Raw genomic sequence first — 25,807 nt, 5'->3', positions numbered from 1 at the left:
TTATAGTAAAATTATATTTGGTCTCATTTTATCCCATATGACAATATGTGATTTTTGTCATGGAGACTGCTGAGAGAAAGTGAATCACCCAAAGTTGCTCCATGAGTTTTCATGACTGAAATTGGCCGTCAATGGGTTTTCCCTAATTTTACATTTTAACCATATTGTACTTGCAGATATTCTGCAAATAGGATCAGCAAGATGATCAATAAGACAAAAAAATGTGAAAAATACAAACAAATGAAGAGCGTTGTCACTTCTGTTTAATTCTTATGATAAATTGGATTTAGTCCTTTCTTTCTAATAAAGGTAATCTGGCTGAAGTATACTTTGCATGAACAGTCTTACCCTTTGCTCCTTAATTTGGGGATAAAATACTTATCCAAATGATAACATCAAGCTGTTCCACTGACTTAATCAGTCTTTTCTGCCTAGCTAAATTCCCTGATGAACCATGCAATTTATTAGACATATTACATTAGTGAAAATGCAGCTTTGCAATATAATATTCAACATACATCAACTCAGCAAATTTTTATTTATTTCTGTATTTAGAAACTAGAATATTATGATAAAGTGAAATATTTGCCTCAACTTCAAGGCAGTCAAATTAAGAAGCAAAGGCAAGACTATTCAGGCAAAATATACTTCAGCCAAATTACCTTTATTAGAAAGAAAGTTGTCATTTCTGTGTTCTCTAATAAGTTGTAATGAATGAAAATACTCATTGCTCTTAAGGAAATTCTCACAGTGTTCTTCAAGCAAGCATTCATTCCCTTTCATTGGTTCCTGAAGCATGATGTGGCTGTGCTTAACATTTATCCTGGATCAATTTGGGCCTGAAAATTGCATGTTGGTGTTCCAAATTCCAAATGTAGGAAAGTTGTATACGGTATCCAGTAAATGCAACTGTGCTCAGGGCAGTACAAATATCTGAGGACCAAGGGAAACTTCACGGAACACCATAGTTCTCTTATATTTTAGTCTTGTATCTTGTCACCAAGACTAAAAAGGAAACTGATATTGGGAGTGGCACATTTGGAACTAACAATTGGCTGCTGTGAAGGTTATTTCCCTGAAGTAATGATCCTCTGAGATATGGTGAGGGCCATAGATTTAGAAGTAGGTTGTGATGCAGATTTTTTTTTAAAGGGGGGAGTGCAGGGCTTCAATTGCATGGTTATGGATACCATCTTGACTTTTATGACCCCCTTTGTTGCAAAGAATATGTCTTGTGGCAGCTAGAAGCTTAAAGACAAACACATATCTTGGTTCTATCAAAAGTCCTTGGCAGTCAAAATTATGAAATATATTAGTAGCTACTGCTTAGGCAAGGAGACCTGGTCCTCTCAGAGTCTACAGTGGCAGCAGCGGAAGCAACTGCCATTTTCTTTTTTTTTAAAAAAAAACCAAAGTTTTTTTGTTGTTGCATATTTACAATTTTTTTGTAAACAGAGTGCTGTCTGGTTTCCCCCCTTTAACATTTTCTCATATACATAATTCATTTTACATTATATTTCCATTTCCCATTTTCTCTAATAGCCCCCATGTTCTAGTGATTAAGAATAGACATTGCAGAGTATGATATTTGTTGGAAAACTATGCACTTTTCCCCCCCTGGCTAATAATTTTGGTTGCAGAAGCATTGTTAGTAGGAGAGATACATAAATTATTATATTTATTTTATATTTGTAACATTAACATATGTTAAGAAAACTATACAGTTGTGCTTAGGGACAATTAGTCTGTTAATTGTTTTTGCCTTCTGGATTTGATTTGACTTTCATCTTTTTCTCTGTGTCCGCACAACCAGTTGTGAGAGAACTCTCTTTCTCTTTTAATTACTCTATTGGTGTTGCCTGTTGCCAAATTCCAGACAAGATCTCCAGGTGAACTTTCGGTCTTTCCTCAGCTTTTTCTCTCACAATGATTTACTGTACAGTTCAAAATGCCACTTACTTCTATTGTAGTTCTCGTGGTGACATTGGAGACCCTCATTTCTATTTGGCAAATATGATCTTTAAACTTATCCTTATGCTTGTTTGGCTTTTCAATTGCAGTGAGAAATGGGACACACAAGAAGAGGGCTGCTTCTCTATTGTAGTATATATATCTGCTGAATTCCTGTTTTATTCTTTCACTCTCACTATACTTAGCACAATGTTTCTGCTTGCCACTATATAGGTGCAAATAAGAGCTTCTATGTGCTCCAGAGTTTGATTGATAAAAGATACTTTGCCTTCTAAAACTGAACCATAATGGGTGCTCTTTCTCCCAGGTGAATAAATTAAATAAATTAAAATAAATAAAATTGTTTTTGAACATAAGGCAGAAAAAACACAAAATTCTCTGCTTGGGGATGATTAATTAAAATAACTAAAAATGTGCAACTCTTTCAATCATTTGCCTGAGGAAACTTCTTCACGATATTTCTGCCTCAGAGCAAAGCCTGGCAGATATGGAAAGAATGTAATTCTCAAAATTCTCAAGTTGTTAAATCAAAATTGGGTATGCATCTGGGGCTTCACTCAAAGAGAATAAGTGCACAATTATTTTATACATTACTAGAATTTTATTACTAAGGGGAAAGGATTGAATCAAACCTAATTTGCCATTCTTCTCAAACAGAGGTATTCTTAGGATGTAGTAAAAAAAAGTCAAGATAGTAACTACAACTAGGATCAAGGCTCTGCCTGTTTGTTATGTGTCACACATAAGAAAACAGGTTGAGCTTCAGTTGCACTTCTATGGCCACCATCTTAATTTTCTCAACCCTATCCTACAGATACCCCCATCTCACCTGATACCTGAGGGCTTCAAATGAGAACCAAGAAAATGAGCCTGTTGCATTAGACATCCTTAATGTTTTCATTATGGAGATTGCTACATTAATAAAAATGCTGCTATTTATTTCTCAAATGGCTATTCATAGCACACAATCCATCAGCTGAAGCCATCTTTGGGGTTTGCATTTGATTTTTCACTCACAACCCTCTGCTGGATGCAAAGTCTTGTCACTGGCTTTTACTTATTAAGATTTATTGAGGTGTTGTAGGTTTCTGACTAATGTTCAACCGCATACCAGCTGTTTAACCGAATGATAGAATTTGCTATAAGCTCAAACACCAGTGCTGTACAGTTATTATTGCTTTATATTACAGTGTGCCATTCTTCTTTCCTGAAGTTTTTATGGATAAGCCTAGTTTTCAATTATAACCCCCAATTTATAAAGACCGATGAGAAAATGTTTGACTATTATGTACAGCCACTGATTTATTCCCCCCCTTTTTTTTAAAAAAAGACTTTTTATCAATGTCAAGTTTCACATCCTGTTTCTCAGTTTGTGCACGAGAAATATTTTTGTGGAATTATCTATCATTTATATGCTCATGAACAAAAGCTTGATGTAGCCTAAAGAGAGTTTTGTACAGTTTTATAAGCCTGAAGCTTGTGGTTCAATCCCTTCTGGAACCTATGAAATAAAATCCAAAGTTTCTGGGTTCCACCAGCAACTGTTGGGAAGTGTAGCAAAAGATATATAACTGGGTTATACTGTATTAACTTGTGACATCATCTGCTATGGTTCTCATCAGACACTCAGAAACTGCAATTGGTACAAAGCACAACAGAAAAATTGGTGATGTATCAATCCCGTCAATATAAGGTGGTACCAAATGTGAAGTTCTAACATTGTCTATTAGTAGATTTCAATTCAAGCTGTTGGTCATTGCCTTTAAAGCCTTATTTGATGCAACGCTGGGATACTTCAGATAAAACCTCACCAAAATAAAATTTGCCATTTAGAGAAGTTTTATTGAAAGTCTCCCCTCCTTGTGAGTACATTGGGGAAACACCAGGAAATAAATCTTCTCATTGGTTGCCTGCATCTTATGGAATATTTTTTTTCCTTGGAAGTAGAATGATTCTTAATTCTCTTTGCATTTTGTAAGCAAGCTAAAGCAATATTATTTTGATATACTTTTGGCTCTAGCTGAATCTGGACATCGCTTACAGTACATATTTTGTTTACTGCCATGTTTTTTAAAATTGTTTTGAACTAAGTTATCCACTGTCCAAAGTCTATGTGAATTGGGGCAAGCTATAAATATTAATGTATGAATGAATAATGAATAAAGTTGCCTAGTCCTAAATTAGCCACTGGGGTGTAACCTCTGACTCATCTTCTTGGCATTAATTAGCCAACATTCCTACTTTTCAAATAATAATGAAATTATTTATAACTAATTTGTTGTAATGTATGTGCATGAGCTTGAGACAGTTTCTTTCTGCGTTTGTCTCCTTACGTTTTATGGTGAAATAAAACACCATTTATATGTTATTTTTAAAAATTATGTACATTTGTTTTTTGCTTAAGGAAAGAAGCTTAAAAAACAATGGCTGAAGGGATTTTGCATTGCTGTTATTCGTAAATCAGTTTCAGGTATATGTTTATCTACTTAGCATTCAGTAGGCACCCATAAGGAACTTGATTCTATTCTGGGTGTTGTCTTAGACAATTTTTGATATAGTCCCTGAACTTGGAAATAGGAGCTCTATACAAACCCACCAGTGGTGGGTTTCAAAATTTTTTAGAACCTCTTCTGTAGGTGTGGCCTGCTTTGTGGGAGTGGCTTGCCAGCCATGTGACCAGGTGGGAGTGGCTTGGCAGTCATGTGACTGGGTGGGTGTAGCCAACTTGTAAAATGTGATGAAATTCACTTAATAATGCTCTTGCTCAGCAACCAAAATGTTGGCTCAGAAACTCTGGCATTTGAAGCACACAAGTCTTAAAGCTGTCAAGTTACAAGACCCTTGCACCCACAACCCTTTAGAAAACCCCCCCAGGTGTGTTCAAACTTGACAGCTTTAAGACTTGTGGACTTCAACTCCCAGAATTCCTCCTCCAGTCATGTTGGCTCAGGAACTCTGGCATTGAAGTGTGCAAGTCTTAAAGCTGTCAAGTTACAAGACCCTTGGACCCCTAACCCTTTAGAAAAAAAAAACCCCAGGGGTGTTCAAACTTGACAGCTTTAAGACTTTAAGGTTTAGATAGGACTCTTAGAAGAGGGCGGGGTGATTGGTGAGCCAGCCAATCAGTGAGCGGTAGGCAGGGAAAGCGTGGTATGGACGGGTGGGGGGAGGGAGCTGGAACCGGTTCTAAACGGCACGGTAGATTTGTGGCACGGTAGATTTGTAGCACCTCTTCTATAGAAGAGGTTAGAACTGGCAGGAACCCACCCCTGAAACAACCTCTTACCTCTAATGGCACCCATTCAGTGACTTTCCTTTGGAAACATAACCTGCCAGCCATTAACCAAAATACGTTTATTAAAGGTATATCAATATTTCAATGGATAATAGATTTTTTAAAATGCTGCTGTCTGATTATAGGAAATTATGTATGACAACCATTGCTTAAAGAGTGGTATCATCCATTGATATGTTACTAGGTACAATTCAGTGTTTCTTCTTTAAAACGATGGGCTTTACATTTACTGAACATTGTTCTGTGCGATCTATAGTCAAGTACTATCTTGTGATGCTTGTTAATTCATTTTTCTGTTGTGAATTGCCCAGAGTTATTCATTTAAGATAGGCAACAAAACAAAATTTATAAATAAATTATTAAACAAATTTGACTGTATACAAATATAATCTTAAAAAGAAAAGAAGATCAGTAGTATACAGTGGCTATAATTCCTATCCCTCTGAAGGAGTTTTCTGCTGAAGGAGTTCCCTTCCGTGCATTCACTGAGAGCAGAACTCCTTCAGCTGGAGTGACAGGAAGCTAAACTCCAAGCAGAGTCTCAGTACAGTAAGGTAAGGGGTGTGGGATGCCACAGGTAGATGTGGGAGGTTCTGGAGGCCACGTGCAGGCCACATGCAAGCTTTTATTTGTTCAGGAGTTGAAAATCCTGAGCAGAGCTTCCCAAGGTCTCCCACTTGCTTAGTGACCTCAGTTGGAGTGCTGGGATTGTGAACACTGAGTGAAGCCGTCATGTGACAACTGGTTTGCTCAATGATTGATAATCCAATCTCAATTGTGGTCCTAACTTGAGGACTACACTGCATTCAATTAAGATCACTTTCATATATAGCAATTTGCACATCTTTTGACATTCAGTCTTTATAACAGACCATATACTATTCATTACCAGTATGCCCATGTGTTACCACTGCTACACAATCTACTTTGGCTGCCAGCTGTAATTCAACGTGCTGGTTGTTATCTATGAAGTTCATTTGTAGCATAGGGCCTTCATAATTGAAGAGTCTGCCTATTTCCAACTATTTATGTTGACCTGGTCCATTCCAAGCAGAGTTTGTATGCTCTAAAGCCCTTCTGCTAAATGTTGTCATCTTACGGGATCAAGAAAGTGTGACTTCTCTGTTGCATAATTCAACTCTAGTCGCTGTATCATCTTCCTTCATTGCTTGCTTGTTTGCTTTGCTTCCTAATTGCTGCCTATGTACCTCTGCATTCACAACACTGGATTTTCCCAATTTTTCTCACTGTCACTGCCTGAACATTTTCAGCCAGAATTTACCCCAAACCTTTCAAGGTACAGTTAATAAACACATACCCCTTAGTGAATTTTTTATATTCCCTCTTACTATGTACATGGAAACAGCAACAGCATTCTTCTAATCATCAGGCACCGATGCAGTCTTCCCACACATATTAAATAAGTCAAACAGCCACTTCATAAACAAAATGCATCATTTCTGCCTGTCACATCATTGCGTTTCTACCAGCCCTTCAACTCCTATCTGTCCAATTACTTCAGTTCTATCATCTACGCTTGAAACTTCACTATATTTAATATTCTCACAGCATTTATTACTTCTTTTTTGTTCATTTTTTCTTGGACAAACTCACTTCAATTCCACTTTGTTGACATATCACCATCGTTTCCATATGGATCTCTAAAACATTCCTTTCCACAAATATTCCTCACTTCCAATTAATCCAAAATTAATTTCATCACTTTTATTTTTTATTCAGTTCCATCGAGTACACGTTTCTTGTTTGCCTCTTTTACGTATACACCAAACAGTATTTTTTTTAAAATTTCTATCAAAATTGCTCTACCTATTTTATTTAATCCTTGCCCTTTTAGGCTGCTTTCTTTGTAGATGTCTCTTTATATGCACACTGTATGGTCTTTCTATCATTCTCATTTTTGCATGAATTATTCTTCTACATGCATTATTTTTTTCACATATAGCCTTTTTTACTTAATTTTATCACATTTTCCACACTTCTCAGCATATTCCAAGCAGCTTTAACATTCCAATAGGGGGGGACATCTGTGCCTCATAATTCAATTGTGGAGTTCTTGATACTCCAAAGAGATAAGTCCATGCTGTCTTTTCTAAAGGGAAAGTGATTCTCCTGCCATCCAGTCCAGAAATAAATTGTTTTGAATGTCATAATCCACATGCAATAGTTTGAAATCCATCCCGCAAAAATGTTGTAGACGTCATAAAATCTAGGTTCTTCCACAACAAGTAATGTGCGTGTGAGCTGTTATACAATAATACAATAGTAGAGTTAGAAGGGACCTTGGAGGTCTTCTAGTCCAACCCCCTGCCTAGGCAGGAAACCCTATACCGTTCCAGACAAATGGTTATCCAACATCTTCTTAAAGACTTCCAGTGTTTGTTGATGCTTATATCATCATGTTGATGCTTATATCATCATGTTGATGGTTATAACACTTCTTCCATCAGGACAGTTGCAGGACTCAGGTCAGAATTTGTCTTGTTGTCTAGTCTGCTACCTTACTCTACAAAATCAGAGCAGTACAGCTCTCCCCTTTCAGCCCTCCCAATGTGCCAGATCAGCTGCAACTTCTATTTAGATTAAGCTGCAGAATTGTTCCACACATACCACACACCATGATTTCTGCTTCTGGTAGGTGCTTGCCAACACTTCTTGGCAGCACCACTATCCAAGCCACAGTCTTCATAGTCAGCAATCACTGATGGTTCTCATCCAGCAATAGGCTGCCAAACTAGTTCTAGAACATAAAAACATAAAAGCATAAGCAGTGCCTCCTGGATCAGATCCCTGGTCCATCTAGTTCAGCTGTTCTCATACTAGCCAACCAAGTGCACAAGGAAGCTCACTAGACTCCCAGCAGATGGTCTTCAGAGGCAGTCACATGCCCATCAAGGTTAATTGCCATTGATCCTGAGGATTTTCATGAATCGGTCCAACCCATTTTGAAGCCAACCAAGCTGATAGCTGAGATTTTGGTTTCCCCACTGTATACTGTGGCAGTAAATTTCAAAGTTCAATTATGCATTGTATTAAAAAATGCTTTAGTCTGCCTTGACTCTTCCTAGATTCCATTTCATCGGGTGATCTCTGATTCTGGTATCTGGGGGAGGGAAAATAGCTTCCCCTTGTTTACTTTTATCAACATCATGCACCTCAATCATGGCCCCTCTTATTTGCCTTCTCTCTAGACTAAAAAGCACTAAATATCATAGTTTCCACTTAGAGAAGCTGTTCCAGCCCTTGATCATCATAGTTACCCTCTCTGAACCTTCTCTAACTCCACTATATTCTTTTTTGGACAATGGCTTATTCCAGTTTCTCACTTAATTAATTGACACTATGCTTTGGTGATACTACTCAGGATTCCATCTATTAATTCAGCCACATTCTGACCATCACACCTATTGTAGTCAACAAACCTCCTTTAACTCTTTTCTATGTCTCCCACAAAAGGAGCCTACTTTTTCTAAAGCCATATTGGGAGGGTAAAAAGCCAACTGCCCGAACCTTTCATTATGATGACATATATAAATGTATACCACCAATTAGTAGACATATATGCTATGTCAGTTTTTCCCTGTCAACAATTAATTATGCTTTCAGAATGATTCCTTTGCCATGGATACACCTGAATAGACCTACCTCGATTAGTCTCTCCTAACCCAAATATTTGAAATAGATCTTTAGCTAAGCATATGAATTCTGTTCATTTGGGGTTGTCCATGGCAAAACCACTTTTCCTTGCTCTCTTACCTCATTTTCACTCATTTATCCATGCCACTTAACAGAATAACATGATATTTGGATCATATGTATAAATTTTGCAACGTTTTCCAAAACTCACCTTTGATTCTTTCATTATACAGCATATTGGAGTATTAATGCAAAAGTATTACCAAACTACCACTTTGTGTTTTCATACAAATCCTAACAATCTCAAAGAATCCAATTCATACTTTCTAACATACATTGCAACCCTTTAATTTATAATTGCATCAAGACTTTACTTCTATATTCATTATCTATATTACAGAAGAGATCATATTCATTTAAATTTTGTTAAATTCTTCTCTTTTAGTTTCAGGAGTACACAATGTATCTATTTTTCTTCTTTTTTTTCTTCTTCCATTAATTAGTGGCCTTTACTGAATCTTTCTTGTGAGTTCCAACTCTTTTTGCTTTTAGCAAGAAAAATGCTGTAATGTAAATATATTTCACTTTTTTCTCAGTTCCTTCTTCTGCTCTGTCTTCTCTGATGATCATCATCAGCATCATCCAATTTCCAAATTTTAATAAAATTATTTTTATTCACTGATGTCTTCAGGAAGTTTAATTGGAAAAGCTACCAATTTGACACTATTATTAGTAATTATTAGATAATGGATCTTTTAGAGTGGGAATGAGCATAATAGTATAATGAATAGTAGCTCTAGAAAATGTCAACATTGTACAAACAGTGAATGAAATTCAATTAATGAGAGCTTAATGATAATTCCTAAACCAATGTCAGAGAAGGAAACTGATAGCTCTAATCTGCAACTCTATTTGCTTTGGAAAAGTTCCATTAATTTTAACAGGACTACTTTAGAATTCATAAATTAAATTGACAGTGCAACATTCTATTTTTCTGCCTGCTTCACAAGCAAATAGTTTCCTAGGGATGAGACAGACTGACAATTGTACCTGTCCACTTGTATGCATTTATTCATATTTTTCTCCATTCCCCTTTCACTCATGCGCTGGTGACGTCTCGCCTGGACTACTGCAATGCTCTCTACATGGGGCTTCCCTTGGGACGCATCCGGAGACTGCAGCTAGTTCAGAACGCAGCCGCGCGGGTTATTATGGGAAGTACTCGTTACTCCCACGTAACACCTCTCCTGCGCGAGCTGCACTGGCTACCTGTGGCCTTTCGGGTGCGTTTCAAGGTACTGATTACCATCTTTAAAGCGCTCCATGGCATAGGACCTAGGTATCTGCAGGATCGCATCCTACCACACACGTCCCTGTGACCTATCCGCTCACACAGAGAGGGGCTCCTCCTGGTGCCGTCTGCTAGGCAATGCCAGCGGGCGACACCTAGGAGTAGATCCTTCTCTGTGATGGGCCCAACCCTCTGGAATGACCTCCCCCCAGACATTCGAACTACCACCGACCTCCGTTCCTTCCGGCAAAAGTTAAAGACTCACCTGTTTCAATCAGCTGGCCTGGCACTTTCTTAGTTTTACCTCCCGGGGATTTATTCATTTTAATTGGGTTTGGGGTTTTAATAAGCTTTTAATGTACTATATTTATTATTCTATATACAGTCTTGCAACCTCCTCCACCTACGTATTTAATTATTTAACTGTTTTATGTATGTATTTTATAACGCATTTTAGTGACTGTACACCACCCCGAGTCCCTTTCGGGAGAAGGGGCGGTCTATAAATACGAATAATAAATAAATAAAAATAAAATAAATATTTGGTGGTACTGCAGCGGTCCTTTTAGGATCTTTCTCCTGCCACACTCTCTATTATTTTACTATGCTGTTTCATTACTAAGAAATTGGGAGGGGGAATAGTAAGGAGTAGAATGTATTGTTGTCAAAATAAAATTCCTTTCTAGAAAGCCAAGGTCATCTTTTGTTCTCTACACCTCTGAGCCCAACCGGAACTGGATGGGTGGAACTGCCAGCATGGCAGTGGAAGATTGGACCATGTGATGAACTTGTGGGTGTGGGGACAAGATCATGAACTTTCAACTGGGTGGGGAAACCCGGGAAGCTTTCAGATTCGGGTTTCCACAAATGTGCCAACATGTCTCTCTTAATAAATTGGAACTTTGAGGAATACTTTGCCTTGGGCTCTGATTTAATTTTGGATGATATTTGGAACGCTGACACTATGTGCTGCAATTACTTATAGTTTTGCTTCATGTTTGGACATTGTACCAATGTGATATAATAGCCTGGATATTAAATGTTATCATCAAATGGGACTATCAAAGTATGCTTTCTTTGTTGTCCCCACTCTGTAACAGCATCTCCCCAGAGATAAGGACAGTACCTGTTTCCTACAGTTCTGGAAAATTGTTAAAACCTAGCTTTGTTTCCAGGTCTGGAGTTGATGTATTACTGTATATGTTAGGCCTGGAAGCCATCTTTTGCATTGGGCCTTCAGGCCTGCCACATTCAATGCTGTGGAAAAATGGGAGAGGGATTATATGGAGTATGGGAGATACATAGTCATAATAACATTCCTTTCTCAGAGAGTCAAGGACATCTTGCCCTGTACCTTGGAGGCATCTCCAGTTAGCACAGTGCCTTATTAGGCCATGTGACGGACATCTCGGTGCTGGGCTTGGGCTTTCTTTTGGTGTGGGAAACCTGGAAGCTTTCAGATTCAGGTTTTCCCAGATGTGCCAATATGACATCTCTAATAAAATGGAACTGAGGAACTTCAAGCCTTCTTTCGTTGTAGGTGTTACGTGGAACCCTGACAGTGTAATTGTAATTGAAGGAGGGAATGTTTTGTTTGATTTGCATTGTTTGACCGTTTTCAACTGGGTTGTTTGGTTTGATGTTTTATCTGCTTTTATGTATTTTCAACTTTTGCATGCCACCCAGAGTTGGACAGCTAATAAATTTGAATAAATAAATGACATCAAATATAAAAGGAAATAAAAGGACAACTGGCTGATTCTGGAGACATGGAAACCTCTGGACATGTCCTTCTTTGCTGCTCTTTTTACAGAGACATTCAAACAAAATTTACTTTCTCGATAGTTAATAGTATCCTGACCATTCCAACACCATTTATCTTCAGGGGTTGCTTAAAGCCAAACGGATCATAGCGCAGGTAGCTAAATTCTGTGCAGCAGCACTAAAAATTCCCTGGAACTTGATGAATAATCCATTATAACCATTTTATATCATTCATGCTCCAAACCTTATGATATTATCACTATGTTGTATTTTAGTATCTAATAACTATAGGCCATCACAATATTACATTATAGCTTAGGCCGTGCTCTTGTTTACATAAAATCAATAAGGCTGCCAAATTATGATTTCAATATCGATTTTATTTATTTATTATTATTTTATCCTAGAACTTTTGAATAGATACTCTGAGCATTTTTAATTGTGTTGGTCCTTGATTGTAATAAAATATTAAATTTGAAGGTGGTTTCCAGCCAAGTCCACCAAGTCAGCCATGGAAACTCTTTGGATAAGTCACTTGTTCTCACCCAAACATTATTCACAGGGCTAGTCTTCTGAGGATAAAACAAAGGCAGATCCCCTGTAAGGTAACTGGAATGCCTAGGAAAGAGAGGATAAAAGGGGAGGAACAATCCTCTGTAAATAATGCTGTGTTTAATGGAGACTCCCCAAATTTATTGGACCTCTACTTACTGCTAGTTGAGGATGGTGGCATTTGAACAAAGAATTATTGTGAGAATGAAGTCAGGGTAGGTTGATAATACTTAATAGCAGTAACTGTGAGAGGGATCATGGAGTCTTTGTGGTAAACCAATTAAATAAGAGGCAACAGTGTGTGGCAGCAGCCAAAAAAAGCCAACACAATCCTAAATTGCATTAACAGAGGGTTACAATCAAGATCAAGTGAGGTACTAATACCACTCTATAAAGCCTTAGTAAGACCACACCTAGAATACTGCATCCAGTTTTGGTCACCACACTATAAAGAAGATGTGGAGACTCTGGAAAGAGTGCAGAGAAGAGCAACCAAGATGATTAGGGGACTGGAGACTAAAACATATGATGAATGGTTAGAGGAACTTGGCATGGCTAGTCTAGTGAAAAGAAGAACCAGGGGAGACATGATAGCAGTGTTCCAATATTTGAGGGGCTGCCACAGAGAGGAGGGGGTAACACTATTTTCTAAAGCACCTGAAGGCCAGACAAGGAATAATGAATATAAACTGAACAAGGAGAGATTCAACCTGCAAATAAGGATAAATTTTCTGACAGTGAGAGCAATCAACCAATGGAACAGCTTGCCTTTAGAAGTTGTGGGAGTTTCATCACTGGAGGCTTTAAAGAAAAGACTGGACTGCCATCTGTCAGAAATGTTGTATGGTCTGCTTAGCAGGGGGTTGGACTAGATGACCTGCAAGGTCCCTTTCAACTCTGTTAATCTGTAATCTGATTTTAAAGGGTCACATATTGTAGATTTGAAGTTATACTAAGATTACTTTTTCATATGCCCAACCCTTTTTGCATAGCATTAAAAAAAAAGTGAGATACTGTTTTTGGGGAAGGGCTATGGTTCAGATCATGCTCCAGCAGCAGTACATGATATTGTGCCTAAACCAAAAGGGAAGAATTATCTTAATCCCACAATCATCTCACAGTTCTTCAGAGTTTCCTTAAATTACAAAGTGTCATATGATAGGAAGCGTCCAAAGTTCATAAAGAGACTGAGAAGACAAAGTAGAATCAAGAGACAGCAAAATGAAGGTGTTCCTTTCCTTCTTTGTTTTGCTAGAGATTTTTGGTAAGTAAAAAAAGTACTATCTAAGATTGGGGGGGACAGGTCATATCATATTCTATGTAGCATAAGTGTTGTGTAAAAGAATCAAGAATTTGATCATTTGTGATTTATTTGTAATTCAGTCAGAAAAAGGTAATTTCCATGTAGATAGATTTTGGGGTGATTTGCAGAACAAGCATGCTCATAGCAATTCTGCAGCTTGGATTTTTCCATTCCTTTCCTTCTATCTAAGCTTCTCCCTCCATCCTGCAGCCCCCATATATGTAAAGCCTGAAGCTACTACTGTGAGATAACTTCTGTTAAATATGCATTGCTAGTTAAGATTCAAAGACCAAGCTCCCTTAATGCAAGAACTGATTAAAGCAGAAGTCACAATTTATTTATAGGAATTAAACACAGCAACAGTACCATAACTGTTGAGAACTGAAAATATTTTATTGCAATTTGCAACATTTTATTATATAAAATACCACAGTAATTACATTATAAAATAGAGATTGAATGTTTCTCTGGCAGTGTAATGAAAATAATACTTAGGACTATGCAGTTGATTTCAAAACTATGATCTAATGTTTAATATAATCCCATCAAGTTTTACAACAACATTGTAATGTAGGCTGGCATTATAATTTTTAAATTACAAATACAGTACAATAGCAGAGTTGGAAGGGACCTTGGAGATCTTTTCATCCAACCCCCTGCCTAGGCAGGAAACCCTATAATGTTTCAGACAAATGGCTATCCAACATCTTCTTAAAGACTTCCAGTGTTGGGGTATTCACAACTTCTGGAGGCAAGCTGTTGCACTGATTAATTGTTCTAATTGTCAGGAAATTTCTCCTCAGTTCTAAGTTGCTTCTCTCCTTGATTAGTTTCCACCCATTGCTTCTTGTTCTACCCTCAGGTGCCTTGGAGAATAGTTTGACTCCCTCTTCTTTGTGGCAACCCCTGAGATATTGGAACACTGCTATCATGTCTCCCCTAGTCCTTCTTTCTATTAAACTAGACATACCCAGTTCCTGCAACTGTTCTTCATATGTTTTAGTTTCCAGTCCCCTAATCATCTTTGTTGCTCTTCTCTGCACTCTTTCTAGAATCTCCACATCTTTTCTACTTCTAATAACTGAGATGAAAAGAAAATATGGTTTGCATAAACAGAAATTTCATTTTCCCCACAGTATATCCATTCCTATGATGTTTTGCAAATTTGTATTTTGCTTGCATATTAATTGTAAAATGAAAAGAAACAAAATTATTTATGTACACTTTTCTAGGAATTGTTTAAATATATGTGTAAAATTTCAATTCATGGTAATGATTGTCATGGTATTTTATTTTGTTTTATTCAGTGAGTGTAGTTGTACTATCTGCCTTACTGTAACTTTCTGTTTGACAAGGAGATTAATTGCAGATAGGACTTTGCCCAGCTGAATTTCTTTAAAAAAAAACACATGATCTCCACAAGAAGCATAGATAATATCTACTTTATGCAGCCATTTTTTTCATACATTGGAAATCTTTCAATCCCATGATTCTTTCACCTGCATTTAGAAGTGGCAAAATCCAGAATCAAGTTGTCAGTTAGGGTAAAGCTAGAACATGGATATTTCTATAATTTAAAGAGGCAGAATCTTGGTTGTTTTTTTATTATCCAATGTCTCATACAGAATTAGTGTTGAACGAAGTGGAAGCTGCTATTAAGTTTTCCAATACTTAGGCCATGCATCATTGAAGATTTGTTTCTATTTGAAATCCCATCTAGTTCAAAGATTCGATGAGTGAACAGAAATCATCATCACCCAAGAGATGTTGCACACAAATCACCAATATTTATATATTTATTTAAAACATCTATATAGCTGCCCACCTTATAACAAACTTCAGGCAGGCAAAAAGTAAAACAATATAAAAACCATATCAAAATTACAAAAAAGAAACACATTAAAAATAAAGTATGTTCCTGCTTTGGCTGATTGTCTCTGCTAACTGTAGCAAGTTAACTGACATTCTGTCAATGAACTAACCAGCTCAAGCCCTAGGCAGATTGTGAGGAGGTTGGAAAGGGTCTGCTCATTTCAGTGACGTGCGGTGAGGTTTATGACTGGTGAGGCTGGTCACGTCATCAGCGCGAGCCACGGTCCCCTTCATGATGACTCAGGAAGGCGGGGAATGGGACCACGTGTGTAGGAGGCTGAGGCAGCTTCAGCCTCCTGCACACATGGTCCCATTCCCCACCTTCCTGAGTCAACATGAAGGGGACCACGGAGCACGCTCCACGGGACCACGGCTCACACTCCGCGGTCCCCTTCATGTTGATTCAGGAAGGCGGGGAATCGGATCACATGTGCAGGAGGGAGGCTGAGGCTAGAGAAGCCTTCTGCACACGTGGTCCCATTCCCGGACCACGTGTGCAGAAGGCTCCTCAGCGCCTTTTCCCTTTTCCCTTTTTTTATTTTCATGATGAGAGCGGTGAGGCTCTGCCTCCCCTGCCTCCCCTGACCACACATCCCTGGCTCATTTTCTCTGCAGGATATGAATACAAGCAAGCAAATGACTGAGTTGAGGTGTTGCTGTTGTTGTTTTGAGCTTGATGGTGGTAGTTAATTATCAATTTCTGAGATCTAGGAGATGCAGGAAGCAGCTTCTGTTTCTGTTATGTTTTACTCTGAGTCTGCCTTGTTTTCATGCAACTATTTCTCTCTTACGATTCATTGCCAAGGATCAGAGCTTTCTGTATCCCTTTGTTGTCATCATTGGCTCATCTGGACATTTGCAATCCGGATCCTTGTTCTTATCCTCACCCAGACTGTTTGTTACTCTGTGGAACAGAAATGGAAGAAAAAGCCATTGATGGTTTCCTAGCAACTAGCAAACACATTTACAGTTTAAGAGTCGATGAGAAAAACATAGGCAGGGAATATCAAATATTTACTTCCTTTCTTGTAATACCACCCACGAAAGTAGAAAATCCATGCTAGCTTTAAGCATACCAGCATTGGGATTTAACCTCAAGGCTTCCTCGCAGCTCAGGGAATGGTGTGAGATGAAGGATCTGTGACTTCTTGTTTGCTAAGGGCCTTTGTTGAAAGTGTGAGAGGTGAAGTCAGGTTGCCCATGTTATCAACATGCTCCGAAGCTGAAGTGCACTTTGGCCATGTATGATAGTGACCATGCATTAAATGATAGGCTGAAAAGAGAGCTAAGTGTGAAGAGTTATATGCTGGATGTGTATCTTTGTGCAAGTGGTTAAATTGGATATCTGCTTTTGTCCTCCCACATCATCCGGGTTGTGAAGAGATTGGAACAGCAATTATGTTGACATTGAGGACACCACAGTGAACAATTCCACTGAAAGGGCTTGTGGTGTATTTGTTATGCTTATCATAAAGCAGTAGTTGGGATTTCCATTTTGTTAAAAGTTGCAGTGGAGACAAATTTCATTTGTGCATATAAATACTGCCAAAGCTACTGGCTTATAATTGACTCGACACTGGGGGAAATGTACAGTATCAAGCTAAACACATTCTGTCACTAAATCACAGGAGATTAATATAAACTTCAAGAAGAAATTAGATAAGGAAAGTGTATGCATATGTGTAATGTGTGCGCATGTGTGAGGGAGAAGTGTTAAATATATTTTCAAGGGTTGCCATTTTAACCAATATTAGAATTTGACTGATATTTTTAATAACATAAAGCTTTAAAAATCCCAAGAATTTTGGTCATCAGTAGATTCAAACATAAGCATATTACATTATATCCACTCCAGCCTAGACAATTCTCGATTTTTCTTACTTTTATAGTCAGAAATAGAATCAGAGAGATGAAACAAGCTATTTAGGCCATCATATCCAACCTGCTGTTCAATCCAGAAATCCAAAATGAAGCATAGCCAATAGATAATTTTCCAGTCTCTGACTGAAAATAAATTTTCCCCACTAGCAAGTCATAATGCTATTCCCCTATCCTGGAAATGGAACAAAACTGTTTCAGCATGAAATGTCATGTCTTCGTTGCCAATCTGTATCTAACTTTTGTTGCTCTTGTTACATATCATTTGCAGTCACCCGGCTTCAAGATAATGAATGACAAAAGCGAATACATTTTAAAATCTATCCTTAAATAATAGCTTGAATAAGGAGGAAAAATAGTATTCTAACACTGATATAAGTATGGTTAAGTTAAATTTGCATGAATCATGGGCTAGTGAGATGAAGGCAATACCACAGAGTCTTGGGAAGAAAAGGATTGTGCCATGATATTGTTAAGTATAGGTAGGGCATGACTTTCATCCCAGGAAGGGATTTTACACTTTACTCATTAATCAATCAATTTCACTATCCAAACGTCTGGGCTTTCCCACCCACCCCTCTAATTTTCAACAACAAGAGGTTTTCTTGTAATTTAGGTCAATCCCTCTTCCGCACTCTGTGGTTAAGAAAAAGATATTGGCCTTCTGTGTGATACTGATCTAGAGACTTGAAAACCTTTATCCATTCTCTCTGTTTTACCTTTTTTAATTGATCCAATTTCTCTGCATTTTTCTTAAGGTAATGCAGAGAACCGAAGATAGGAAGGTTTCAAAATGGGACTGAATAATGCAGAACAAGGTGGACTTATTATTTCCTGTGATTTGGATGTTAACAGTTCTTTTGATACAACCTAAAATGGCATTTGCTTTTTTTGGCACTATGTCACACCTCTGGGTAATGCTGTGGATGATCAAATACAGTTCCAGTTCATACATACAATTACTGTCTGCAGTCATGGCTTTTTATTTTCACTTTTGTTTTTAAGGCACCATTAATTTTAAAAAAATACTTTTTATTTCTTCTCTTTTTCTCTGTCCACACTGTCATCTAATAGGGATGACTTATTACATCTTTGCCCCTTAAATTCCACAAACTCCTGTTAGGTCTCCCTGATTGGGTCTGCCAGGAAGAGAACAGATTTGTTTTTTTTTAGTTGTTAAGAATAGTTTCAAACTGCCTATGATATTAAAAATGTATCTACCATATTTTTCTCCTAAAGTGAATCACATGAGTTGGTGAGGAGAAATTAGGATTGAAATTATAGTAATGAGGGAGACTTTTTCTAACCCCTTCCTCTATTCAAGAAGTGATCCACATAAAAACATCCTCTCTGAAGTTGCTATTACTTTGGGGAGAAGTTTCCATTGATGCTATAATACATGGGTCACCAACCTTTTAGACTTCAGGGCCACTAAATTCATAATTTTAAATCCCGCGAGCCACTAATATGATCTGCCTAATGACCGGCGGGGTGGGCGTGGCAAAGTGGTCATGTGACTGAGTGGGCGTAGCCAACTTGATGTCACTCACATTGAGAGGCGCCTTGCCAGCCTCTACTCGCCACTCCTCGTCTATCTACCTGGGCTCCTTAGGGCCCCAACAGGAAGGAGTTGCTGGAGCTAAGCAGCCTCCATGAGAAAGATTTGGCAAAATAGCTGGCTCAATTCAAATTGGATCTGACCAAGAAGGAGGCTCAGCAGAAGCACCTAACTGAGGACTATAAGCATAGGCTTTCCAAGCAGAGGGAAGACCTGCAGGAGTGCAAGGCCATGTGCCAGCGCCCGGAGGCTCAGCGGGCTGAGATGGTCAGCCGGTTCCAGGCCATGATATAGTCCTATTGGAACAAGGCCCTCTGGCTCTTTGCCACCAGCAGTGCTTCCCTCCAGCCTTCACCCAAAGCCCTGCACCAGGAGGCTGAAACAGACCCCAAGTTGGAATTTCTGCCCCCTCCGCACAAAAAGATCCAGAAAGGAGAGGCTCTATGCAGCAACACAAGCATTCATTGCACGTATCCAGCCCAGGGGCCGTAGTTTGAGGAGCCCAGATTTAGTGCAATATAAAAAATGCAAATATTTTTTCTGTGGACCACCAAAATTTTCTCGCAGACCACCAGTAGTCTACAGACCACCAGTTGGTGACTGCTGCTATAATATATCAATAAAGGAGAATATTTGTAGCTCAGGATTGAAATGAGGGGTCCTTGTTGCTCTCCAAGCTTGCTTGTTTTCATTAGCTGACTAGCACTGCTGAAGTTACCTAGTTAAGGTAATGAAACGCCAGCAAGAAAACAAGCAAGCTCAGAGAGCACCAGGGGCCCCTCGTTATAATGTTTTCTCTTTCAGTTCTCCCTCAGCTTGGTGGCGTTTTGTTACTATATGAGATACATTTTATTCTTCCTTAAAACTAGAAACTTGATTTTATTCTCTGTGATTCTCTTAGCTTAAGAGAAAGAAGGACTAGGAGAGACATGATAGCAGTGTTCCAATATCTCAGGGGTTGCCACAAAGAAGAGGGAGTCAAACTATTCTCCAGGGCACCTGAGGGTAGAACAAGAAGCAATGGGTGGAAACTAATCAAGGAGAGAAGCAATTTAGAACTGAGGAGAAATTTCGTGACAGTTAGAACAATTACATCAGTGGAATATCTTGCCTCCAGAAGTTGGGAATGCCCCAACACTGGAAGTCTTTAAGAAGATGTTGGATAGCTATTTGTCTGAAATGGTATAGGGTTTCCTGCCTAGGCAGTGGGTTGGACTAGAAGACCTCCAAGGTCCCTTCCAACTCTGCTATTGTATTGTATTGATAGTGTTTCAGAATTAGAAGAATGCAACGTAGCTCATCTTTTTTTCAAGGTTACACATACACAACTTCTTCAGTGTCTCTTTGCAGGGATTAGATTCCAGTTCCTTGATCCTCTTTGTTGCCTGTTTCTAGTTTAATTTCTTTGATTTTTTAAAATTAAAACTATGATTAGTATTACAAAAAATGCTGAAAGTGAGAGGTCAAGCCAAAGAGGAAATGTGATTTGTAAATTATACTTAGGTTAATATAGCCTAAAATTGCAATTGTGTTTTTTTTTTTTTGCAGTCACATCACTTTGTTGACTTATATTCAGATTACAATTACAATTCCAAGATCTTTTTCGTAAACATTATAACCAAGGCGAGCCAGGTGTCTGACAAGTTTGCAATTTGATGATTCCCCCTCCCCCCCCTTTTTAAAGCTCCCCTCTAGTCATCTGGCATTTCTCAAAGATAATACATAAGAACTTGGTCTGATTAACACATAACTTTTTCAATATACTTCAGCAGTGGTCTGAACCCCTGGTCTGTGGACTGGCACCAATCCATGGCATGCCAGAAAATGGTCCACGCAAACAAGCAAAGACTCATCCACAGGATGCAGGCAGCACATGAAGCCACGCCCTTTCCAGTCCCTGGAAAACACTCTCTCCATGGAACCGGTCCCTGGTGCCCAAAAGGTTGGGGATTGCTGTACTGCAGCATAATTAATTTGTCCATGAGATTTAAACTCAACTAAAGTAAATACTTATCCTCTGACCATCTCTGCGTCAGTCGCAGGCTTCAGTCCTGCCCTGTCATCTTCTTCCCAATTTCCAGGTGAAGCAATATTTTTATTATCCCAAAGCATTGTGTCCTTCTAAGCAGCTGATATAGTTTCCTTCCCTTCCCTTCCCTTCTTTCTTTCCCTTCCCTTTCCTCTCCTCTCCTCTCCTTTTTTTTGCTAGTGAACTTTGTACCTCAACTTCGTCTGAGCTTTTAATTCCTAGCACCAACTCTAACTCTTCTTTCACAACCTGGTCAGCATCACAAGTCAGAAATTTCTCAGAATAACTGTACTTACATGAGGGGGAAAATATGTTTTGAAGAGAGAATTGTCAATGGATTTTGTAACTTCCCCTTCTTAGAACAAAGGGTGATATAGGAGAAAGATGGTTCATTCAAGATGATTACTTCTGCTGAACTGACATCCCCAAAGTAGATGATGTTAAAGGTACCCAATTACTGGCCAGAGATTGTTATTTCTGGAGCAGATACATTTACAGATAATGTGCAGAGAATTAAACAAAAAATCTACTTCTACATGATTTGGTTACTTTTGTACAAGTGATGCATGGATGAATGATAGCAAATAATGAAAGATTCTGTATCTAGGAATATTTGCTGTGAGAAAGGGTGAACACAATAAAAATTTACAACTCTTTGTTATAGTCAGGCAGTTATAGACTCCACAGACCATGTCTTGTCAATAACATATTTGTTTTCTTGGTTCTATCAACAAATCAACTTGTTTGTGGGTGTGTATGTGAAGATCCTTAAATAATCTCACATTTATTGTTTCCCAAAGAGGATATTTTCTTCCTTTCTGCTTGACTGATGAATGCTACTAGGACCCATAGAATGAACTCAGCTTATATATATATAAAGTTTGAGTTGTATTTGTGCTGATAAATAAATAAAGGGAGACTAGTATAGATCTATTTCAAGCTATTTAGCTCTCATCAGCTAGCCATACCCTTACTGGGATTTGAACCTGAGCTGTATTACATATTAGGCAGGAATCTTAGCCACTAAGCCACAGGCTCTCCTCCTTATCAGCTTATATATATAGTAATTTAATACTTGGCTTAACAATAATTTTTGTTCCTAATTTAATGGGATATACAATTTCTAATTGTGTTGAAGCCCCTTGATCACATATTGGCATTAGAAAAAGACACTGTTCCAAATAATCTAACTTGCATTTTCCAACAAGAGTAAATTGAACATATGAGAACTTTTCAGACATTAGCTTGAGTGAATTGCTGTGGAAGAAAAGCTCATGCTTCTTAATTTGTTCTACTTTGCTCCATAAGTTATGTGAGTGTGTGTTTTTGAGAATCTGACAAAGATTAAATGAGTATAAACTATACATGCAGGTTGCTCACACAATTTATAGTCCTTGATTAGGCAAAATCTTTGATTATGAAAGGCAAGCATTAATTTCAATCTTTCTGCATGTGCATTCAGACAGTGCAGAAGGAGCTGTGCAGGATGTACGAATGAGCAGGAGAATGAAAGAAGCATTACTTGGACGACGAGTGGTCATCATGAGATGCTTCACCCACTGTCTAAGAGTGGGCCCAACATTAACCAAGGGCATGTTCATGCCACCACCATTTCATTTCCCAAGTCTTAGATGCAATATAAAGCTATGTATGATTACTGAGTTCCCCAATTCTGATGGCCTGAAATACTGAGCACAAGGGGCAGTGGCCAAGCCATTCCAATTTCTTTACAAACAAAATCCACTGACCACAACTTCACATCAAAGGGCAGGCATGTAGGGCAGAGGAGAAAAATGGAGGGAGGGAGCGAGGAAGGAGTTCTTCCCTGTCAAGGAAAAGGGGGACATTAACAAAATGGTAAATAATTCATTAGTAATTTCACCTTACTTTTTTTTTCGCTTGTTTGCTTGCAGCACTGACAGGCTAGCATTTCCCTTATAGGATCACAAGTTCAAGGATTTAGGAGAAGTGGTAATTTATTTATTTAATGTATCATACATGGACTAGCAATATAAATTAACATTTCAACTAGATTAGTAGAATCCAATAAAATATAAATATTAAATAGATCTATGTTCAAATATTAATGTCTAGGCCAGGGGTGTCAAACCCAATTGCATCGTGGGCCGTATCAGGCCATATCGGGATGTTTTTTGCCTTTGAGGATCTGGGGTGGGTGTGGCCTGCGCGGGCCATATCTGGTCCATGGGACTGCCAGTTTGACAGGTCTGGTCTAGGCCATTGAAGTGCAGCATCATTTACCTTAAAGAAATCAGATACTGGACTGGTATATGCCCTCAGTTTACACCCACTCAAAATATAGTAATAATTCCCTCCAATGGGAAAATGAAACCTCAGCAAAGGAGGGGAAAGTAATATCATAGCAATTTCATTTACTCCAAGCCGGTGTCCCCCCATTCTGGGAACACAAATATCTGGACCTTCTTTCGGACTGGTTCAGAACCCTTCTGTGGAAGGGCCCCTAAAAGGCCTCTTATGGCAGGATCCTACTGTAATAACTGGGAGGCAGAAATCTTCCTTATTTGATCTCACCTATGGCAATTCCATCTCCCAGGACAAAATTCACCCTCTGAGAAGACTAGATATGTGAGGAAGTATTTTTAAAATAATAGCAATTGACAGCTCTTCGTCATAATGAGTACAAAACACTGCAAGGGTCTTCCAAGGCAGGAATTAATTCACAATTCATTTGCTATGTTTGTTTAAGATCTCAATTATTTCGATGTGACAGAAAATCAGGCTGTCCGATATGTATGAATGATTATTTTCTTTGAATGTTACACGAGAAGCATGAATTGTGTGAGGAGCTGCTTACTATAGTGCTTGCTGGATTTTGCCATATTTAAAGCCTTTCTGGAAATTCTCTAGAAATCATTGTCTAAAGCAGGTGACTAAATCACAGTGGAACAATATTTGAGTAGAAAATAAACAACAGTGACAGGAGGAGGAGGCTAGTTTGGCTAAATAACAAATGTGTCCCTACCCCAATTATTCTGTCCTTAAAGTGAACCTTCAACATTGGCTATTGCATGCATACAGAGCAGAAGTACTTATAAACCCATTTGAGCATAGCAATACACATTCTGCCATAAAGCAAAAGTGCTGTTGAAAATACAATAAAGCACAATACATAGATTTATTAAGTCTTGTACTGTCATCAAGGACATCAATCAGTGTGACCAGAGTCTATCAAGTGGCATTTTAATACCTGTGGTGATATCTGAAATACATAGCTACTTCATTTTTAGTGGCTTATTAAACACACACACACACACAAACACACACACAATTTATTCAAATATATTGGTGTGTTTGTATAAATATATTTTAATAATTGGGTAAATGGTAAAGACACACACACACACACATATACCATTTATTAAAGTGTGTGCGTGTGTGTGTGTTTGTGTGCAAAGGAAAAGGCCAAGCTTCAATTTTATATTGTTGCTTTAATCATACAGTGAATGGAGTAAGAAAAAACAGACATCCCATTTTTCTGTCATCATATCTCCCCAATCAAAGCTTGTGGATATTATAGTTATTTTTCTTTCCCCTCAGGCTCTTCAGTTGCTATGTACAAACAGTGGATTCCAAATACAAATTTTGAAAATGCTGCTAACTGGGATCAAAACCGAATCCCATGTGCCAAGGATACCGTTCTTTTTGGGAGTAGTAAGGTACTTAAGTTTTGAATCAAAACCAAATCTGCCACAGCCGGTCTTTTTAGGAATGTGGTCTTTACACGTCTTTATTCCTTCCAGATTGTATCAGTTTTTGTCCAGACATCCCACTCTTTGACAGACATGGTAAGTATACTCATTATTGTGACATGTTGAACCAGAGTAATGGCTAAATATATGGCATACTTAAAATTATACTGCAAGTAAGTGAGAGATTATTTTTGTGCCATTTCTATTTACAGTATGTTGAACCAGTACAAGTAGTATTGCCTTTCAGAATAATAAAGAAAAACACGCCCAAACAATTATGTCTGGAGAGCTTGATCAAAAGCATCAAGGTGGCAGTCAAACTGTGATCAAAGAAAATGCAGTCAAAGCTCTTTTTGCAGTGTGTGTGTGTGTGTGTATGTATGTATGTATGTATGTATGTATGTATGTATGTATGTATATGTGTGTGTGTGTGTATATATATATATATATATATATATATATATATATATATATATATATGCTGGTTTTGTTGTATTCGGGTCTTTTCCCGTGTAAGGTTGAGATTGTCTTTGCAACGTTTCGGCAGGATCTCACCTGCCATCTTCAAGCTGTGGGCTGAAAATTTTAAGCCCACAGCTTGAAGATGGCAGGTGAGATCCTGCCGAAACGTTGCAAAGACAATCTCAACCTTACACGGGAAAAGACCCGAATACAACAAAACCAGCATACCTACACCCGTGAAAATCTACGAAAACAAATATATATATATAGGCAGGAGTCTTAGCCACTAAGCCACAGGCTCGCCTCCTTATCAGTTGAGCCAGGGAAATAGGTATGTATTTGTGTTACAACCCCTGGTATGCCCAAATATGGGAGGAAGGTCACTACTCCCTCTTTCTGTCCTTTGGCTTATCACAGAAGACCATGCAGGCAGAAAACCATATTTTT

The 25,807-nt window shown here is 38.3% G+C and overlaps 1 protein-coding gene across 1 annotated transcript in view; it reads left to right on the top strand.

The window, feature by feature from the left end:
- AMN (amnion associated transmembrane protein) overlaps positions 1–25,807 on the top strand; it is a gene marked incomplete at both ends in the record, with an annotated part of 118,480 nt that overhangs the window by 3,830 nt on the left and 88,843 nt on the right. The window contains 2 exons of the mRNA XM_081940522.1: positions 24,747–24,865; positions 24,950–24,994. Of these exons, the coding sequence (XP_081796648.1) occupies positions 24,747–24,865; positions 24,950–24,994 (164 nt within the window). The remainder of the gene's footprint in view (positions 1–24,746; positions 24,866–24,949; positions 24,995–25,807) is intronic.

Source organism: Natrix helvetica (assembly GCF_964273705.1).
Source record: "Natrix helvetica genome assembly, chromosome: 1".
Taxonomy (NCBI): domain Eukaryota; kingdom Metazoa; phylum Chordata; class Lepidosauria; order Squamata; family Natricidae; genus Natrix; species Natrix helvetica.
Note: the sequence above shows the minus strand (reverse complement) of the source record. Positions and strands in the feature narration are given on the sequence as shown.